Source organism: Terrapene carolina, unplaced genomic scaffold, assembly GCF_002925995.2.
Source record: "Terrapene carolina triunguis isolate 2854851 unplaced genomic scaffold, T_m_triunguis-2.0 Scaffold68, whole genome shotgun sequence".
In the NCBI taxonomy this organism is placed as follows: Eukaryota; Metazoa; Chordata; order Testudines; family Emydidae; genus Terrapene; species Terrapene triunguis.
Window position 1 is genome coordinate 24,483,814 of NW_020664419.1, and position 22,612 is coordinate 24,506,425.

The window sequence follows — 22,612 nt, forward strand, 5'->3', positions numbered from 1 at the left end:
ACCAAGAATAGCTTTCTTGAGGTCCATCTTAAAGGTTACAAGCAAAACAAAAGCACCTGGGGTTAGCACAGAGGAATCCACAAGCCATAAAGAAATAAAAGGGATAAATCTAATTGCATCTTCCTAGACATTTCCTGATCTACTTACATAACTGGGGTTTTAAATGAGTAGTTTCTAGGTATGATACTGATGATTTGTTCATACCTTGCCCAAACTTCTTACAGTATAGCTGCTCCCTGTCCGCCTGTCCCTGGGAGAACAGACAGACAGACAAAAGGGGAGTCTTGTTTCCATTTTAAAAAGTTCTAGCCTTCCCACTGGCTCTTTTGGCCAGGTGCCTACTCACTTCTTTTTTTCCTATGCATAGCAGTGAGACTTTTTAACCCTTTACAGGTAGAGCAATTAGAATACGTACTAAGAGCGATTTTATAGCCATTGGCAGGCTGGGTCTCCGTAAAAGGAAGCTTCCCCTCCCCCCTTCATTTATCACACTTGCACTATATAGAAAAATCTGAACAGTGCAGGCTCATAAAAATCCGCCTTCTTCCTCAATGTGAAGAGAGATGTGCATGACTTCTTGTCCCTCCCCCCCCACGTTAGAAATTACATAAACTGGGTTTTATTATAAACAAGAAATAAGTTTATTAACAACAAACGGTGAATTTTAAGTGGTTAAAGGGATATCAAACAGAACAAAGCAGATTACCTTAGTAAATAAACAAAAAACGCAGACTGATCTTAAAACACTAGATGGATAGGATACAAATTAACAGATTCTCACCCTGAGTGATAAACGGGCTGGCAGATTCTTAAGGCACCAGTTGCCTTGGCTTTCCCAGATTTTTTTACACAGGCTAAAGATCTTAGCCTGGGACCATCACTTCTCACAGTTCAGTCTTTGTTCCTCAGGTATTTCCAAGTGTGTTGTTGTAGGGAGAGTGAGGACCCCTTGATGTTGTCATTGTCCCTCTTTTATATCTTCCTCCCCCCCACTTGCTGGAAAGCTTTTTTGCTGTGACCTGGGTCAAACACTTCCCATTGTATGGAGCTATCTGACCTGGGTCAAACAATTCCCATTGTGTAGAGCTATCTCTGAGAGGTTTCTATTGCACACAGTTCCTGGGGTAATCCTTATGTTTGTGTGCATTTCTTCAATAAGCCACTAACATTGTTTGGCCTCATCCAACGTGGCACATTTGAAATACAGAGACATGGTCAATATTCCCAGCTTCAGATACAAAAATGATACCTGCATATAGATTAGATAAACACACTCAGTAAATCGTAACCTTTCCAATGATACCTTACATGAGCCATCTTGCATAAAGTAGATCTTAGTTATACCATATTCATATCATAACCATATTTCCATAAAGAATATGGGGTTAACGTCACAGCTAGTGCTGCTTTCTTGCTGACATTTAGCCCATGGTGAGCCCAGAATGAGCAAGTATATTGAGTGTAATTTCATTGCTACTTGTACCATTGAGAGAAATTCATCTCCCAGTTCAGTCTTGTAAACTGGAGTGGTTCATAAATTTTCTTTTCCTGCACTGTCTAACAATTTAGAGAAAGGGATGTGACAGAACTTGAGAGGCATTAACAATGTTTGTCTCTCTGAAGCAGGTTGATCACATAAGACAATGAATTTGTGAGCACCATCAAGATGTAGAATACGTTTTTCTTTGAACGTTGACATGCGACTTACAAATGAATGTGGGATCTCTCCACCAGCGTCATTTAAGAGAAAACAGTAACGAGTCCATACCCGTGAAAGTTCCAAAATACTGCCTTTTTCAGCACAATGTTTTAACTCATTACTAAGTCAGACCATTGCCATGTCGGTACAACTATGAAAGATTCCATACTTAATTTTTGTTACTTGCATCCAGAAATGCTTATAGCGATTAGAGTGGTATTTCCCATCTGAGGCTGTAGGGTCATTTACACCAACTACATGTATGGTGAGCTCCTGTTCATGCCTTGCTGCCTCAAATATTTATTTGTTGATTTTGAATGTTGTTACAGAAGAAAGTTTTTATTTGGAACTTCCATCCTGGCAGAAAAATGCAAAGACTCCATTTCACTCGGGGGACCTTGCTCTGTAGCACTGTTGAGGTTTTGGTCATTGTAACTCTAGATTAGGTTTGCAGTTCATCCTTACTCTTTGATGAAGTAACATCAGTGGATTTACAAAGGCTGGGTCTACGCTACAGCGGGGTTCCGACCTAAGATACGCAACTTCAGCTACGTGAATACCGTAGCTGAAGTTGCGTATTTTAGGTCGGCTTACCTGGCGGTGAGGACGGGGGAAAGTCGACCGCTGCCGCCTCTTGCCGAGGTGGATTTCCGGAGTCGTCGGCAGAGCGATCAGGGATCGATTTTACCGCGTCCTCATGAGACGCGGTAAGTCGATCCCCGATAGACCGATTGCTACCCGCCGGATCGGCGGGTAGTGAAGACATACCCAAAGTCTGTTAATTTTACCATTGTGTACATTGCATAACAGTTTTTATGCCAAAGTAAAGATTGCGTGCATGCAGGTTGAAGAGCTGTTAGGGATGCAATTGATAGAATTCTATTTTGGAAATCCTTGAGTTTATCTTGCATTGGTTGCCTTTTGTATTGTAGCCAATCCCTGTTCACTGGAAGTCCTTTTTTCATTTGTTGGCAAACATCATTTTTCTCATTAGATGCTATTGAGGGAAAGGTTCAAGACTGTCTTCATGTTTTGTCTATGGAATACCTGAGAAACAATAAATGTAATTAATAACGACTGCATAAATATTGAATAAATAATAAATGTTTACCAGTTTGTAGCTTATGCCATGGCAATCCAAATCAATACTCAATTCATACAGACTGTAAGCAAAAGTCAGTTTTAGGGACGTTTAGGGCTTAGTGCTAATAATTACCTAATGCTAATTTATATTTTTGTAAGAGAGGAACTTATGGAAACAAACTATATCATACTATGTTGTGTATGGTACTTTGTGAAATACATAGCAGTGCATTTAACTCCTTTACATATCAAAATACCTTAAAAGTATTAGTTTACTATCACTTACTTAAGTGTTGTCCTTACTGCAAAATCAACAAAATTCAAGTGCATATCATCATGTGACCAGAGGAAGCAGAGAGTATGATCTTCAACAGAGATTGCTCCCTGTGTTTTCTGATAGCACAGTGTTCCAAATTCGGAGCATATTCCATACGGAGTACCTCTCCTTTACTTTCTATTTGTTTGGGTTTTTTGAGTTACAAAGGATAGCCATTTTCTTTTTTGTTTTTACTTATCTTAAAGTTCAAAATTCAGGTTGGTAAACACCACTTTCAGATTCAGCACATTCAAATTAAGAAAGAAAATATGTTTACCAACTTTTTTCCAGAAATGTTTTGTTTCATTAATATCAGTTTATCTGGGAATTTGGCCTACTCTACAACTCTGCTTCTGTGTAAGAGGGAGGGAGGACTAATACAGTTACAATATGGGCCAATGTCACCTGTCCCCTCTCTCACTTAGTAATACCGTGACACTGGACTGGGGGCGCTTAAGGCCAATGGCATTTGTGCTCCTTCCCCCATTCCTACACTCCCAGTACTTTCTAGTCTGCAAATCTTGTGAGTCTACACTGGATCTACAGTTAATGTGACTGTACAATTTTTGGAGGACATATCCATGTCTCTTCCCCCCCCCCCTTTTTTTTTTTTAAAAATCCCCCATATTGCTAAACTACAAAATCTGGTACTGCATAGTGGTTCTCCCTGTCACTAGTGCAGGTTGAGAAAGTTCTATTGTAAACTGTAGGAATTTGTGTATTGTTTAATTCGGTATTTTGTTGCTGGAATCTATCTAAATCTTTTAAGCTCCACTCATCACCATGGCTTCTGAGTAAAAAGCTGCTTGTTTGTATAAGATGTCCTAAGTAACTTTAAAACATGTGACTAAAGTTTAACAAACCTTACTTTGTTGTTGGACTTGCACGCTTTTGCCACTGTTCATTTTAGGCACAAATTTTAAACACTCTGGCTAATGTTTGACTAGAAGAATAATGCACAATGAATAGTGCAAATGCTAAAACTGTTCTCTTTATCCTGGATTTGGACTTTGCTTTCTAATTGTTTTGAGACTTGCAGTTGCTCTACTTCAACTTGGATAGTAGCACCATGAGCAGTGACAAAACCTTAAGAGAATATTTACTGGATTTCAAGAGTTTGTGCAGCATATAATACTACAAATATTACTGTGACTGTTGTAATCCCCAAATATTGTTCTGTAACTAAACAATGCAGTGGAAACTATAGATATAATTAGTTGTTATGCTTCTGTATCCTGTGTTAAAACCATGGTAACTCTGCCCTACTTCCTCCCACATCTTTGAACACTGAGTCTATAATGGCTACCTTCTGATAATTGAAAATTGCTTCTTGTCCTTGATACGAGCTGTTGACCTGCACTCAGTGCCAATCAGAGGGGGGGCCAGGAAGACCATTTGGCCTGGGCCTCAAGCTCAAAGGGGGCCTCAAATTTAGACACTAGTTAATTTTTTGGCATTTGATAAATTTCGCAACTTGTTTCTATGCGCATCCCTATTGGACCAAAATGTGACACACTCTCTCAGCTTAGAGCTGCAAATTTAAGCAAATAAGAGATGTGATTTGGTAAAAGAGATAATTTTTTTGTTAACTGATTGTCATTAAAAAGTTAAAAATGTTCATAAATATTAATAAAAATATATTGGTTCTGGTGGCACAAAATTAGACCGTGATGAACGTGTCCTCTCAGATCAGCTGATTATATAAACAGACCACTACTAGTGGCTGGTGCTGGATTAAGTGCATGCTGAAAGGTAGAGAATTGTTACATTTTAGTGTCTTTATAGTTTTATGTGTAGTTGACTAAGGAATTATTTATGTGTGAGAATTCCTTATTATTATTTTCATATGGTACCTAAAAGAGGTGACTGGTTGGTTGAGCCCTAGCTTGGTAGCTTGGCCATCATCATAAGCTTTCATAGTCTATAGGCCCAGATTCAGGGTGAAAATTTGTGAGGACAATCTTGTACAGTGAGTTTCGTGAGGACACACGTTTAAAATGTTTTGGACATTATCCCTCTGTCTGTATCCGTGTCTGTGTTTACTATATATATGTCATCCCTTTGTCTTCAGCTCAGCCTGTTATATTATACCTTGTGTGCTTGGGTTTTGATTCAGTGATAAGGATAATAACCTGACTGTTTCATTTTGTGTTCTTATATTCCTTCGTTTTAAGTCTTTTCAGCATTTGCGTACCATTCAGCATTTGTGTACATGTTTACAGTAGAAGATTTCCAGTGTAGATAAGCTACTTATTTACAGTAGAATATTTCAAGTGTGGATAGGCGACATATTGACCAGATAGATCACTATGAAGAGGAGATTTGAAAGTGGTGCAAGCAAGAGATGGCGAAAACAGCTGAGTGAAGCAGCAGCTAAGAGCTCAAAGCCAATAACTTCATTTTTCAAACCGCTGGAAAACACACCTTACCCAGTAAACAATTCTACAGATAATGAAAACTCTGTAACTGCAACAGCTGATATTTCAATGCCAATACCTGAACATGAGGACAGTAGTCAAGAGGGAGATGTGCCAACAGTAACAGATGCAGCAGAAGATCCTGTGTACGATCAATAAACTCAACAGCCACAGGAAGATTGTAGATCTTAACGCAGCAAGAGCAATTCGTGAGTACTACAAATTTGACTGTGACTGACATGGGAATTATTGACAAGAGCAATGCTGCCCAAATGCAATCTTTTCTTCAAATTAGTTGTTTTGAAATTCCAAGTAACATTCCACGAGATGCTGATAATCATGCTTTCCTTACTCATCTGCTGACAAAAACTCTTCCAAATGGTGAGACCTGCACAAGAGACTGGTTATGCTAGAGTACGGTAAAACAATCTCTGTTCTGTGCACCCTTTTTCATTTTGAACGAAAGTGCTGCAAATGAATCAGTTCTCTCTGATCAATCAGGATGGAGCATCAACAGAGGTTGGGGAAGTTGAAAGACCGAATACCATCACATGAGAGTTCAATGTCACACAAAGAAAACTATGTTGCATGGAAATCCAGCCAGTAAGGGCAGCATCAGCTGAAAGTTCAGTTGAGAATTTACTCTTGACTGAACTCTCTACAGAAACTAATAACTGAAAAAAACTTCTTGAGAGCATTTGAATGTCATCCTTTTTCTTTCTGAGCGGGGATTGGCTTTCTTTGGTTCCAGTCAATGTATTGGTGATCGTGCAAATGGAAACTTTCTAGGCATAGTTGAGTTCCTCAGCAAATATGACCCACTTTTATCAGAGCATGTTAAACATGTTTGAGAAACGCAAGAGAGTCAAAAGCGCATGCAAGTCCATTATGTCTCCACACACATACAAAACGAGTTTATTGAGCTATGTGGGTCATTCGTACAAACAACAATTCTTGATAAGATTCGAAATGCCAAGTATTTTTCAATCATTGTTGATGCCACTCCAGGTTCTTCTCACAAGGAACAGACTACTATGGTAATTTGATATGTTAAGATTGTAGACCGCTCAAAATTTTCAATTGAACAAAGGTTTATTTTGTTTGATAATTTTACGAGAATGCTGCTCAAGTACTAGTAATTCTAGAAGGTTTTAAGTTAGATTTTCAAGTCTGCATTGCTCAAGCCTATTATAATGGATCTAATATGGCTGGGAAGTACAAAGGTGTACAAGCAGTTCTGTTTGAACATAATTTAAACTGTATTTTCTCCAGCTGTGGAAAGCACACTCTAAACCATGTTGGCGTTGACTGTGCTGAATCATGCAAGGAGACAATTACTTACTTTGGAACTGTTCAGCAAATGTACAATTTTTTCAGTAGCAGTCCACAAATCTGGGAAATTCTGCAGTAATATCTTCCTGTTTCACTGCATGGGATGTCCAAAACTAGATGGTCTGCACGGATTGATGGTGTTCAACCAGTTGCGCAGCATTTGAATTCAGTGAGAGAGGCTTTAAATGAGCTTGAATCTCACTGAACTTCAGTCAATTCAGAAGCATATGTCCAAATTTGAATGCATTCTGATGTCATCTTTGTAGATGAAGCTACTTACAATGATCCACCAAACTAATCTGGTAATTTGAAGCACGCAGTGCTACACTTGATGTTCAAGAGGGATAACACTGAAAGTCTTATCAATGACATTCAATAGATTCATGAACAAGGGGATGCGATCCTGACTGAGTCCAAATTAGTAGCACAGAATATTGGCATTTCATCCGAGTTCTCCACCAATCGCAACTTACCCACTGAATCCGATGCCGAGCAGCATTATAGGGTCAATGTCTTCCTTGTCATCATTGACTCTATTCAGTCCGACCTTACACATCGATTTGAGTCACTGCGACTAATTTGTACTCTTTTGGGTTTCTTTGGCAGTTCAACAGGCTGAGTAATGAAGATCAACTTTCTGCAGCTGAACACTTTCAGCAACAGTACAACAAAGAAATTTCAAAAGATCTCAGTGACAAGGTCATCGTCCTCAAACAAATGTATTCAATGAACTTTAAATTGGATTGCAAGCCAAAGGAATTGCTTCAAGAAATACTCTAACTTGGACTCTCTGGGGTGTTTCCTAATACCACAATTGCATTGCGTATTTTTGTCAGTTTGTCTGCATCAGTGGCTTCAGGAGAATGCACCTTCAACATGTTGAAGCAAGTACAGAACTATCACCGTTCAACTATGGGACAAGAGCGTTTGAATGGGCTCGCCATGCTTAATATCAACTGTGACATTGCACGAAAGCTAGATTTTTTTCCTCAATAATTGGTACATTGATTTACACAGGAAAAGGCTAGAAAAGCATTTGTTAAAAAAATATTCAAATTATGTCTCATTCTTTTTTTGGTGCCTTGTTTTATTTTCATGTCTCGTCATTAATTTTTTTATTTTGTTTTAATTATGGCTAGCGGCCTCAAAAGCTGGAAGTGGCCCAGGCCCCTATGGATCTCTGAGAGGGCCTGCCTGCACTTAAAAAATCCCACATGTGCTAAGAAACTAGTATGTCAAGCCTACAACTAGAAATAAAAATGTTACTTCTGCCTAATTTGCCTTGCAAAAGCCACTGCACATGATTTGCATTCCACACTATTCTTTGTGATAAGTGCATACACAGTAATCTCAGGCACTGTAATTAGGTACTGAGAACCTTTAACAATTAAGTTTCTTTTTATTAGGTGCCTAAGTATTGATTTAGAGGCCTAAACTTATTCACCCATATGTTGAAAATTTTGGCTAAGCCAAGTTTTGGTTCTCTCAGGCTGTTGGACAATAGCCTTTTTCTTAATCTGCCTTAATGATGTGGTTTTCCGTGACTGTAATTCATTATAACAAATTTTACTGTTTGTTAATAGTTGCAAATTTGATTAACCATGGTTAAGCAAGTCACTTAACCTTTCTGCCTCAGTTTCCATAATTTAAAACTGGATAATAAAACCTGCCTACTTTGCATAAGCATTTTGAGGTTTAATTAATTAATTTGGAAAAGCACTTTGAGGATGTTTGCTCTCTAAGGGCTAAATATTATGTGAATATTTGACAGCCTGAAAATATCCTATATGTGTTGCTTTTATTATTTATATTAAAGTTGTGGGTATAGGCCCCAATTAAGATTTGGGCCCATTGTTCTAGGCAGTGTACAAAGGTGAGTAAGAAACAATGCCCCAAAGAACTTATCTAAATAGACAAGACCCTTTACCTATCTATTTTCTAACTTTTAACTAGAGTATGACTTGTAACTTCCATGTCAATTTCATAGTGTTATTGTGTGTGGTTGTTTTGGTATTTTTTATGTAATATTTTTGGATGGGGTGGATTGTTTGTTTTACTTAGATATTATATGTATTCTAGGGCAGTGCTTGGTGAACAGGCAGGGATTAGCCAAAAGGAAAAACCAAAGAAGGGGCATTGAGGGGCGGGAGGTAGATGGGGGTGGGAAGGATAGAGATGAACATGTCAGGCAAGTGGGATGAGGGACTGAGTGGAAGGAGGGTTGGAGCAAACAGTCAGACAGCAGAGGGGAAAGAATGTCCAAAGTAAAACTGTAGAAACCAGTCTGACATCATTCGTGTCCAAAGGTGCCTTGCACTGAGACTGCTTCTACAATTGCTCTGCTAGCTTTGAGTGTCTCCTCTGGTTTGGCTTCACCCTATAATTTCTCTCTTCCCCTCCCCCCCCCCCAGCCACATGGCTCAAATTGACATTGCTCATATTTCTTAAATTAGATAGTAAAAGTGTACAGATAATTAACCTCCAGTCATTTTTTGTGTTCATTGATTGTTCTCCTAATGCTGTATTTTATACAGTGGCCCTTATGGTAATTATTGATGACTCTCCTGTGAGAAGTCGATTTTAGAATGTTATATAAAGGTAATATGTAGATATTTTGTTTTTGTTTAGAGTTTATTACCCAAAGTAATATTTTATGCCTTTTTCTTTGCTAGCTTTACAATGAAGAAGTTCTTGATCTATTTGATACAACACGTGATATCGATGCAAAAAATAAAAAATCAAATATCAAAATACATGAAGATTCAACTGGAGGAATTTATACAGTAGGAGTTACAACTCGAACTGTGAATGGAGAAGCAGAGGTGATAACTGAAAACAAGTTTATCTATAACATATGCATCCCCAATATAAAAATATGGATTGTCTCTAGTTTGATGGACAAACTTGTTAAACCCTGACTCATTTATCAATCCTTCTCCTCCCCCCTCTCCCCCCCCGTTCTTACTGTAGTCCAAGTTTAACCATTTTCAAACTATAGATGCAGGCAGGGGGTGGTGGTGCTGGTGGGTAGAAAATACTAAAGCTATTGTCCACTGCTTCTAACTTCTGATAAATATAATGACTAAAAATATAGGTCTTCCTTTCCATTAGTGACAGAACCTTCTGAAGCCCAGCAATTTAATTTAAGCTTAAAACAGAGCTGAAAACTTTTGTTTCAGACACTGCACTCTTTTATGTCTGTAGATTGATACAAATAGGACCTGCACTTAAATAAGGGTTTGTCTTCACTAACGGTGTAAGTCAACCTAAGTTACGCTACTCCAGCTACGTGAATAACGTAGTAGAATCAACGTAGCTTATGTTGACTTATCCCGGTGTCTTCACTGCGCTGCGTCAATGGAAGCTGCTGTCCGGTTGACGTACCTTACTCTTCCAGGGGAGCTGAAGTACCGGAGTTAACCAGAGAGCGCTCTGCCGTCGATTTAGCGGATCTTCACTGGACCCGCTAAATCGACACCCGCTGCATCGATTTCAGCAGCGTCGATCTTCCTGGTAGTGAAGACAAGTCCTAAGGCCTGGTCTACACTGGGGGGGAGAGGGGAGATCGATCTAAGTTACACAACTTCAGCTACGTGAATTAACGTAGCTGAAGTCAACGTACTCTCTCGGTGGTGGAGTACAGGAGTCGACGGGCGAGTGCTCGGGTCGATTTATTGCGCCTAGACTAGATGCGATAAATTGACCCCCCGCTGGATCGATCGCTGCCCGCCCATCTGGTGGGTAGTGTAGACATACCCTAAGGAAGAACAGGAGCTGTGTTTAGCATAGCTTTATGATGGTAGTGTAATTCCAGCATGTATATGTGTACCGTAGGCCCTATGTATACTACTTTTCCCATGTTAGGAAAGCATTTTTAAAATGACTTTTAAAATAATTTTACTGCAATGGTTTTAAAATTCTGTCCCTAAATCTTGTAAGTGCCCGTCTTGGGAAATTGTGAGAAATTGTATTGTAGATAGTGCTCTAGTACACTACTGCTTTAAGTGATGGGGGGATATCTTCTTGTCTCTCGCTGAGGGATATAGCTGTAAAAAGCTCAGAAGAGTGTACCGAGAAGTCACAGTGAAACCACATAACTCTTCAGTCTGCTCATAAGAGTCCATGCAGTTTTCAGTTAAAAGCAGCTGAAACATTAGTTGAGCAAGAAAACAAAAGTGCAGGCAGGTAAGTGTAGCAATTCTTGCTCTTTTTTAAAAAAAAATAAAAAATGGAATATATACATTTTTGTCTCTCTTGCAGATGATACAGTGTTTGAAGTTGGGTGCTTTATCTCGAACCACGGCCAGTACTCAGATGAATGTTCAAAGCTCACGTTCGCATGCCATCTTCACTATACACGTGTGTCAAACCAGAGTTTGTTCTGCAATTGACACTGTATGTATTACAGATTTACAGTACTTTGCTTTAGTGACAACTTTTCCGAATGTGAATATCGATTTGTCAGACAACTGTTCTGTGTTTTGAATTACATTTACTAAAAATATCTCACTCATCACCATGCCATTTGCTAGGCATTATGAATAATTTGATCTAATCTGTGCACATGTAACCAGCCGCATAGCTGGAGGCAATGGTAGACTTGTTAATTTCATATGTGAATCAGCCACTGTTGGGCTGTTTAGCTCTCTCTTCCCTTCCTGTGAGAGAGGCTTTCAATTGCTATTGGGAGTGGGAGGGGGAGAGGAAGTTCTTCCTACGGCACCTCTTATTGGTTATTCTGCCAGGGAGGCAGATGGGCAACCAACCATAGGGCTCAAATTTGCTAGGAGGCTGGACCTTCTCGCTACACTACAAGGATGGGCTCCAGCCTCAGCCAGAATCATGTAATTGTAAAAAAAAAAATAGCAAGAGTTGGCAATACTTTGTAACACAGTGGTCTGGCCTGGGGCCAGCCAGCCCTGTTTTAGGTGGAGCCCCATTTAAGAACTGGTTGGGAGCTGGTCATTCACAGGGTCCCAACCAAGGTGAACCCCCTGCCCCCATAGCAACCTGAAGCCATTTTCACAGGAGGAGAGGCAGGAGATAAAGAGCTTATCAGCTCAGAGCAGCTCTGCTCCCCTCCTGTGAGCAATGGGGGAAGGATGGTTCCTGTGCCCCTTGCCCCTCTTTTCTCCCTCCCTGCACCACCTGACCTGGGAATGGGCAGAGGGGGCTGAAGACCTCCTGGAGTTTTCCCCCACTCCTGGAAGGGGGAGAGGGGGACCCCAGTACAGGCTCCCCCCCCCGGCTGGGAGAAGGAGGTGAAGAACCACAGAAGGAGAAGAGTTGCAGTTGGGGCAGCTGAACTGATGGTGCGACTGAACTGATAGGGGTGAGGGTTGGGGTGCTGAACTGATGGTGCGGCAGAACTGATTGGGTGAGGGTTGGGGTGCTGAACTGATGGGGGTGGGGACAGAATTAACTGCTGGACAGGGCCCAGGAAGATATGGGGGTGAGAGCTCCTGCAACAGGGTCCAAAAACATCTTACTCAATGAATTTGGAAGAGTGGTCAACACTAATTATCACACACAGGAGATGAGCAGAAAGAGTTCAAAAATCAAAAGACAAACAACCCCCGCACCACCACCAATAGTCTTTAAAAAAAAATTCTCATGATTTTTTGTGGGCCTGAGTCATGATTTTTGATCTCTTGAGGTTGACAATACTAGTTACACATCCTCTTTTCTGGGGGTCTTTAGTAAGATGTTTTGAAGATGTGGTATATGACATTACTGGATCCTGAAACCCATACTGCAGCTGATTAAAAGGGTCTCTTGTGTTTCTACAGTGCCTAGCACTGATCCTAATGAGGGCCCCCGGACACAACTGGAATACAAATAAATAATCAGCTGGGGGCAGGGAAAGCCACAGTTCAGGTTTCAGGTTTTGCTTTTTTTCCAAAGACAGCAGCTTCTAGAGACCTGTTACTAGGGTAACAGATTTACTCCTTTGGCAGACAGCACAGCAGGTGAAGCCTCTGCTGCCCAGGGAGGGTAGGCAGCTGGGTCTGCAGTGGATTGAAAGGGTTCTGTACCCTCTACATTTACGCCCTCTGCACTTAGAGAAGTTCTTAAACCTATAGTTTATTTTCTAAGTTAGCAAGAATGAAAGGCTGTGTTAATATTTAAGGAGTGTGAGAGTGTGTGTGTGTGTGTGTGTGTGTGAGATATAAATTAGCTATATAACTGTTACAGACTCAGAAGTAAGGTATTGCAACTCTTAAGAAAAATGATGCACAATAATATTCTATTTTGAAACCTACAGAATCACCTGCTTAACTTCTAGTAAGTTTAAACCACAAAATATTGCAGTCAAAGACCACAGCTGAGGGGACTATTAATGGGATGCAAAAACTATCACATTCTGGTCATCAATTTTAAAACCAGCCCATATTGGTAGTGATTGAAAATTTGTAATATTTTAACAAGTTTGCAGAATACACTTGTATGAAATGAGTTGGTCTTAGTCCAGCTTCAGTGGACGTGTCCACAGCACAGATTGCCATGAAAACAGACACTAATTGGCTCCCCTGTTGGCAACCTTAGCAGAGGGTCCAAGGAGTAAATAAATAAGCATAGGGAAGAAACAATCTTCTCAACCCACAAGTGTTTCCTCTACAGTAGGATTGAGCCATATGGGCAGGGCAGAGTGAGGACTACTGTTAGATACAGCATAGGCAGCAGTACCTGTTTTGGGATGGATAAGACTTCAATCTCCAGGGTAAGCATCAGCAGCAAACACACAGTCTACTAAGGACCGTTGCACCAGCCAGAGTAACCACAGTTGATGGCATCACACCAGGCATGGTATAGTGAAATTCTCAAATCTGGCTCAGTCTTGTGAAGCCACGAATCTCTGGGGTGGCCCTACATGTGGTGCCAGGTAAGGTCAGGACATGCACCTGTTTGCACATTGATAGAGAGTTTGTGCTGGGGTGCTTTTGTCATCCTGGTGACACTGCTGAAGAACATGCAATGGTGCTTTTGAATATAGCATGTGATTGAAGGAAAGCCAGATCTTGGGATTGTGACATTTCACACAAAGTCAAACCACTTTATGCTCAGAATTTGTCATTGACAGCGCATATGGAATGCCTCTTGCTGCTCCACTTCTGCCTGTAAGAAGGTCCAGGTTTCTGACTAGTATAGCTGTGCAGGCAGTATGCAGGTATTGGTAGATTCAGAACTTTGTCTCCGTGCAAAGCTATTTTTGCATTCATAAGCGAGACATAGGCTTCATGCAGGAGGTGGTGAGACCTGTTGGTCAAAGAACATCAGGTTGCTGCAACTGTTTGAACTTCACTTGCAGCCCTAGGTAGATGAACTTGTCAACACTCTGCATGATACTTGACCCCACTGGTACTGGGGGCTCTTGTGGCCCATCTCTGAGGTTCTGGACCTTGGTCTTCTGCCATGAGATGTTAAACCCCATAGTGCAGGTGCTGTTTTGGAGACATTGGAGGGTAGGTCTGAAATTCTCTGACTTCCCTCAGGATAAGGACTACTAATTCTTTTCTTAAAAAATGCTTTGGGGTGGCCTAATGGCAATGAAAGAGAATGTTTTTGCTGCCATGCATGAGGATGTGGATTTGAGAGTGACTGACTGAAATCCTCCTATAGCATAAGCCACTAAAGACAAGGTGCCCGACAGATTTTATGCAGTTGGCCTGAAGAGATTAGGGTGTGCTGGTAGCATTTGTTACTACCTTGATGGAGATGTTGAATTTTTCCTTTCCTCTTTCTCCCTTCTCCTGCCCCTACTTCATCCCCGGTCTAAAATGTGGGTTCTGCTCTAATAGTGGTAGCTGGGAAGAGAATCAGAAGAAAATAAGCATTTTCTACAATGAAGGTCTGGGATGATGCCCTAATGATAGCTGTGGATCAGGATTAGAAGTATAGAGTATTAAAGTATCCCTCCCTGGGGGGAGGGATAGCTCAGTGGTTTGAGCACTGGCCTGCTAAACCTAGGGTTGTGAGTTCAATCCTTGAGGGGGCCACTTAGGGATCTGTGGTAAAATCAGTACTTGGTCCTGCTAGTGAAGGCAGGGAGCTGGACTCAATGACCTTTCAGGGTCCCTTCCAGTTCTATGAGATAGGTATATCTCCATATATTATTATATTATTATTATAAATCAGTGGATCTTTAGCTAACATTCACTGTGCTATTTTGGCAGGTTGATGAACTAAGCAAATGTGTGTTACTTTAAAAAGTGACACACAATGCATTAACCAATACATTTTTTAACCACTTATTGGGGTGAGTCGGGAAGATCCAGGTTTATGATCAAACTTTATTGCCCGGCTGTCCAGCTTTTTTTGCATTTCTTAATACAATGTTTTTCTCTAGTAAGAAGCAGTTGGAGCTGTTTAGGCTGAACACTCATGTGTGGAACTTTATTTTGGTGCTGATATTTGTCTCAAGTTGGCTTTTTATGAAAAATATGTTCATGTGCGCAGCTAAACTTGAGGAGGATTTGGGAGTAGTTGCTCTGTTAAAAAGAGCTTAGTTTAATAAATTGAGGAGATAGAAAGGAACAACACTGTCCCTTGTCAAATAATTGCTATTTGAGCCTTGTTAATATGCAGTAAAGTGTTTTACATTTTTTCTTGTTGCTAAACTTTATGAATTCTTTTTGTTGCAGGACAATGTGACAGATAACAAGATAATTTCTGAATCTTCTCAGACGAATGAGTTTGAAACCCTTACTGCCAAGTTCCATTTTGTTGATCTGGCAGGATCTGAAAGATTAAAGCGTACAGGAGCTACTGGAGAGAGAGCAAAAGAAGGCATTTCTATCAACTGTGGACTAGTAAGATTAAAGACTTGTTTTGTTAGGCTGTTAACCTCTTTCCTTGTTTTTCGTTCTCTTCCATTGAGTAATCTCTGAAGTGGAAATGTTTAGTGACGCTCAGAACCAAGGACTTCAGTATGAGAACTAAGAAATGACAATTTATAGGAGTTCTAACTAGGTTCCCATACTTGTTAACAATTCCTGGGTTGCACTAGACTGTAACTGGAAAACTGTGGTATCAGTAATTCTCTCTGAAAATAACTTGGGCCCTGCAGAAAATATTTTTAGATAAAGTGTACCCTCTACTGATGTTAGCAGCAGTCACATTGTACTGTACTTACAGCAAACAAAAGCTATAAATAAAATGTGTTTTCTGTAGTAAAATTTTAAATTAAAATTAAAAAAATATATAGTAGCTCGCTAGGCTTATAGTGATATTATGAAAATCAAAATATTTCTTTAAAAGGACACAATCAACTTGAAATATAATTCATTAAAACAAAAAAATTAAAGTAATATGTCTACCCCTGTCTATTTTGATGATTTTACAATTGAATTTTACTATTTTTAAAAAAAAAATTCTCTCCCCTGTTGCTGTGTGAAAGACCCAGACAAACGGGAAATTGACAGACTTTAAGTGATTCCATGTCAAGCCTCTGATCCTTGCACTTGCTTGGAGCCCTGTTGGTTTATTAGGGCTCTGTGTGGGTATAAGGGTCTGCCTATGCAATTTTCTTTACAGGACTGGGTACCAAATTTGTTCATTTTACGGGTGAAAACATGCCTTCTAACAGCCAGACTGCATACTTAGCCTGTGATCAGAACAGAACTTCTTTTTCTTTCTGGCTCATGTATCACCAGTGATAAAGATTCTGCAACTGGAGCTTAGTTAACAATTTTATTAACATTGTGAGAGGCAGAAAAGAGTTCAGCTCAGTTTCCCATAATTGTACTGACTCTGCAGAGCTAGCAGGAGTTCTTGGTTTCTCTGGGTTTTTTGTTTTTTTTAAATCTTACATACTTTAGTGACAAAAATATAACATGCATAAAATCTGATTGATAAGGTGCTGCTTTTATAAAGTCACCATAACTGCACTTAGAAAAAATATTTTAAACATTAAAATTTTAATTCACTGAACTACTTTTATAGCATTTTGTTGTAATTCATAGGTGGAAAATGACTTAAACAAATTCAAGCATATGGGAACACTATTGAAAGTAGCATTGAATCTGAGATTTTATAATTGTTGGCTCAATTAAGACATTTTACAAGAATATATTGGGAATTAGTTGCACAGAGTGCCACCTCGTGGTATATATTTAGAAGAACAAATATAGCTGAGATGCCATAGATGCAAAGACCTAAAAGAAAGTGGTTATTTTCCTTTAAAATTTAGACCTTGATACTGCAAATGCTTACACAGATGAATAATCCCATTGAAGGAAATGGGATTGCATGTGTGCATAGGTTTTTGCAGGATCCAGGCAATAGATTGTTTATAAATACCATGTAAACACTTGCAATAACAATGTAGTGTCTATGGTAATGGAAAAATCACAACTAAATAATTCTATACTAGCACCTCAATAAATCAGAAAATGCAGGATATTCTTTCTTTCATATCTGCAAAGGTGTTAAGTGCTCATTTTTGTGTCAGAATAATACTGATGCAAGATGTTTGGTTGTTTTTTCATTTAATATAAAACCAAACTTAGTAAAATTAAATATAATAAGGAAGACACCTTCTATGAGAAATAGCTTATAAATTTAACAATCATCAAATTAAATGGCTGTTACAAAACAAAATATTGAATACTGCTACATGTGACCATCATTTTGGATTAATTAAGAGAGCATATGCTTGCCACATAACCTGCTTGTTCATAAAGACAGCAAATTGCAACGGTTATTTAATTTATTATTGCGAGCATGTAAATATACAATAGTGCATAACAAAATTATTGTACCTGGGTCAGTAACAAATATTTTTTTAAATAAGGTTACTTAAAATTGACAATAAGTTTGTTGTAAAATTTGTCATCTTTTTAGCTGGCACTTGGCAATGTAATAAGTGCACTGGGGGATAGAAGTAAGAAGGCAACTCATGTACCATACAGAGATTCAAAACTCACAAGACTACTTCAAGACTCTCTTGGGGGAAATAGGTATGAAAATTGGCTATTATATACTACATTGTGATGAACCTGGTTTGACGGCTTTGGTAAAGGACTGCATAATTTTAAAGAATATTATCAGCTTACTATATCTGAGGCCTAAAATGTTTTGGTGGTTGTGTAAACTATTACAAAACTCAAGATGACTAGAAATTTGTAATTTAAATGAAAACTTTCCTTTACCCTTTCGGAAATAAAAAATACTTTTTGTATTGTGTTAGTGCATGAGAACTGGAAAGCAAGATATAGTATGAACAAAAGTGAAAATGACCACTATATTTTTCTTCTGAGTGAAATTAAAAAACCACTAACAGTATAAACATTGAAAGTTACAGTAGATTAATTTCATTTCCAATAGTCCAAGGTGATACTAGTAACATAGGGAAAAAAATTTTAAGTTAGTTGGCATTGTCCCTTTCAGTGGCATTGTGGTTATACTTTGTTTATGGCTAAATTGTTTGAAATCTTAGCTGCCAATTAAGAAGAGAATCCTTTTTAAACTATGTAATTTAAATGTAATTTCATTGTTGCATCACGGCCTTATTAATTAGAATGTGGTTGGAAGTTGTAGTCACTTTTTGCTTGAAGCAGAAAGTTTTTTTTTTTACGTGGCTTATTTTACATGGGATATTCTGACCAGCCTTTGATGTGTTACAATATACAGTTAGTGTCACAAAGGAGGTGAGTTCATCAATATGAATAGAATTCTGAAACATTTTATTACTGTAACACTCTCAGCAGTGTTTCATAAAAAAAAAACCCAAGAGGATTTCATTATTTAGCTGCCATTTTAATTTTGCAATCCAGTTTGTCTCCCCACAATATTTTTTGGCACTATTCTTCTTTATAATCCCTCACTCCTCTGTTCTCCCTATCCTTGCTGCTGCTAACATTTGTACGTTTGAAGTGGTTTTGCAAACTACTATTTGCCCATTTGCTGTGGGGTTGGGGTTTGTGTGTGTGTGTGAGATTTAATAGTTTGATAAAAGACCAATTCGTTTTTTTTTGTTAATGTCAGTCGTCATTGTAAACAGAAGCTGAGTAGATTTTTGTGACTGAGCTGATATATTTTCATGAGTTTTCCAAGCTTGGTTTAAAGAGTTCATTCTCTCTTGCTTATATTCCTCTAGTCAGATTCTTAGCCTCTAACATTAATCACAGTTAGTTACTGTGGAGATGACAGTGATACAAACAGAGGATTATGACTTCAGTGAGAAATAATACTCTGTACTTAACGTATTATAGCTCTTTTCATCTTCAAAGTCATCATAAAAATTAACCAGCTAATTAAGCAATAAGCATCCGGGCTCAGATGAACCCTGAAAAACAAACAAATGTTTCCATGCAAATGTCCATAATAATTTAAAATACATAGGCCCTACCACGGAGAAAGAGCTTCTGCAGCTGCTGGCTGATAAATCTCCTGTAATACACATCCATGTACACTACTTTCAACTCACTGGGGGAAATGCTTTCCAAAAGCAGCTGCATACGCCAGGTTAGACAGGAGATAATCACCTATGACTGCTTCTTCCTTCTGGGGTGGAGTCTGACTTTCCCAATCCTATCATCAAGTATTGTAGTCCATCTCCTGGGATTGGCCTCAGGATTTCTGAGCATATGCTCTCTCTGCCTCCTACACTGTCATCTTCCTTGGCCTTTATGCAGCTTGCATGACTCAGAATGCCACAGATATGTTTAATGATGTTATACTGAATTGAATCCTAAAGAAAAGAAGAAAACAAAACTAGGATGTAACCATAATTGTCTCTAGATAAAACCAGTTAAAAATAGATATTGTGTGTGGTGCCACAGGAGAGGGTATTGTCTTTGAACCTAGATATACAACGCTAGAGTGTGTGTGATAACCCAGATAAAGGTTCTATCATATTGTTGTTAAAATCTTTTTAAAAACACGTGCATGACATTGTTTTCATATGTCACCAATCCATTATGGCTGTGACTGAGTGATATCTTTACCAAACCTGGAATTGCCAAAAGATTTCACAGAGGATGGCTAACCACATTTTGAAATCCAGATTGTCTTTGGAGAAATCAAATTAATAGATTTTTTTCCTCTTGCCTGTCCCATATTCTCATTATGATAGGAATTAGTACGTACTTATTTTCATTAGTTGTGTAGTTCACCTGTTAAAGTGGACAAGTCACTTCTATTAATTTTGTTTTAAATATCAGAGTTCTTTAACTTTGAAAAGCAGCTGTTGCTTGTGTGCAGAATCAATTCTTCATATAATTTTTCGGTACTGTAACATTCCATTGAATATATTCCATTGAATATATATTGTATATGTTGTGGACATATCACACACAATCTTTTATTACATCATAACAGTTGCTAGTAATAAGTCCATCTATGTTGTACTGCACCCCAAGGACCTTAGATGATGGTAATGCTGCTATTGTGTCCATGTGTACTGTTCTCACGATGCATAATCCTGGCCAAAGGTTGATGCTGGAACAGTTCTGAAGCAGTATTTAAATATTAATCTTTTGCCTGGATTATGCATACAAAGGTACTGAGCACTTATGCTATTTTATTTGAAAAGCGTTTGCATTAGGCAGTATATGACATGAAAACTTGCTTAATTTTCATATTTTTAAATTTAAGGGAAAAGTAAAATGAAGGGAATAGAATGAATTTTGTTAAAATAGTTCAGCATGAAAGTCTGTTGGTAAAGCAGAGCTGAAGTCACTACTCAGTGTGTCAGAGGGAAGTGTAGTATTATTATGTCAAAGACCTTGATTGAGCCAAACTACTTAAACATGCTTAACTTGCAGCTCGATTAATCAGTTTCACACTATCATAAGACTGCTTGCATGCTTAAGTATTTTGCTGAATTGGTGCCTGAGTGCATGAAGGGAACCAAAGAAGAATTCCTAAATTCTAGTCCGAGCTCTGACATTGAGGTCTTGGGCAAGCTATTTACCTTTTCCAGTTTAGTTTACCAAGCTATACAGTGGGGATAATAATGACATGACAGACTATTAATGAGTTTCTCTTTGTAAAGTCTTTGAAGTTGTGAAGAACTACATAAATGCTAAATAATTACCATTTATTTTACTTGTAGGATCTCAGATCAGTTATTGATCTAGCACAGAGGTGGGCAAACTACGGCCCGGGAGCCACATCCGGCCCTCCAGACGGTTTAATCCAGCCCTCAAGCTCCCGCTGGGAAGCGGGGTCTGGGGCTTGCCCCGCTCCGGCACTCCAGCCGGGGAGTGGGGTCAGGGTCTTGCCCCACTCCGCATGGCTCCCGGAAGCAGCGGCACGTCCCCTCTCTGGCTCCTATGTGTAGGGGCAGCCAGGAGGCTCCGCACACTACCCCCACCCTAAGCACCGCCCCCGCAGCTCCCATTGTCCAGGAACCGCAGCCAATGGGAGCTGCAGGGGCGGTGCCTGTGCACAGGGCAGCATGCAGAGCCGGAGGGGGGACATGCCACTGTTTCTGGGAGCTGCTTGAGGTAAGCGCCGCCCGGAGCCTGCCCCTCTGGCCCCCTCCCATGCCCCAACCCCCTGCCCCAGCCCTGATCCCCCCCTGACCTTCGAACCCCTCAGTCCCAGCCAGAGCACCCTCCTGCACCCCCAACTCCTCATCCCCAGCCCCACCCCAGAGCCTGCACCCCCAGCCGGAGCCCTCATGCCCTCCTGCACCCCAACCCCCAATTTTGAGAGTTTTCGTGGCCTGCCATACAATTTCCATACACAGATGTGGCCCTTGGGCCAAAAAGTTTGCCCACCCCGATCTAGCATCTTATATGGTAAAGTAAGATGATTTAAGGACAATATGGTAGCATTAACTCACAATTTCCATGCTTTTAATGGTGTAAGTCAGATTCTGAACATTTTTAAAGTTAGTTTAAAGTCAGTGCTTTTGTATCAATGTTTATTTCAGTTGATGTATTTGATGCCATTGCACATGGGCTGTTTTGCATAATTTAAGAGTTTTTGTTTGGATTTATAAAGTTGATCTATGTCTGTAACTCACAGCCAAACAGTCATGATAGCATGTGTGAGCCCTTCAGACAGAGACTTCATGGAAACTTTGAACACACTAAAGTATGCCAATCGGGCACGAAACATCAAGAACAAGGTGATGGTTAATCAGGACAGGGCTAGTCAACAAATCAATGGTTTACGCAGTGAGATTGCACGACTTCAGATGGAACTTATGGAGTACAAAACAGTAAGTAAATTTATTAGGGTTTCTTTTATTTTAGAATATCACTAACATTTTACAACTCATTTTTCTATTAGCTACTTCTACTGCACAAAAGAAAAGAACAGAATAATACCTTTAACTTATATAGCACGTGGTGGCATCCCAAAGTTTACCTTCAGATATGAATGCATGACTACCGTTGATGTCAATAGAAGTTGCATATCAGAAGGCAGAGTGTGATCTTATAACCTATACAGAAAACACTTCATTCACCAGTAAGCTGCGGGGGTAGATTACACAACGGTTTAGGATGGCACATGAATAAGAGTGTCATTTTTTAGGAATGTTATTGTTGTGTTGGTTAAAGATTTAAAAACCTATCATGGTTAAAACAATTTATATTGGTTGGAAATTTTGCATCTCAGTTGTAGAGATTCCTGTGCTGATTTGACTGGCAAGAAACCAGATCATGGGTTAAATGTTTTACACAGAGTTCTTGAAACAGCAAAGTAAATTCTGGACTCTGGTTTTTAAAACTACAGTGTAAGTTATACATGTTTAATATTCATATTGTACTATGCCTACTTAATATTTTTTCAGCAACAAAACAGAAACAT

General features: G+C 39.4%; 1 protein-coding gene across 1 annotated transcript in view; it reads left to right on the forward strand.

Annotated features, from left to right (window-relative positions):
- Window positions 1-22,612, forward strand: part of KIF21A (kinesin family member 21A) — a 112,261-nt gene that overhangs the window by 14,939 nt on the left and 74,710 nt on the right. The window contains 5 exon segments of the mRNA XM_024200814.2: window positions 9,520-9,669; window positions 11,108-11,242; window positions 15,490-15,657; window positions 17,690-17,805; window positions 21,824-22,019. Coding sequence (XP_024056582.2) covers window positions 9,520-9,669; window positions 11,108-11,242; window positions 15,490-15,657; window positions 17,690-17,805; window positions 21,824-22,019 — 765 coding nt within the window.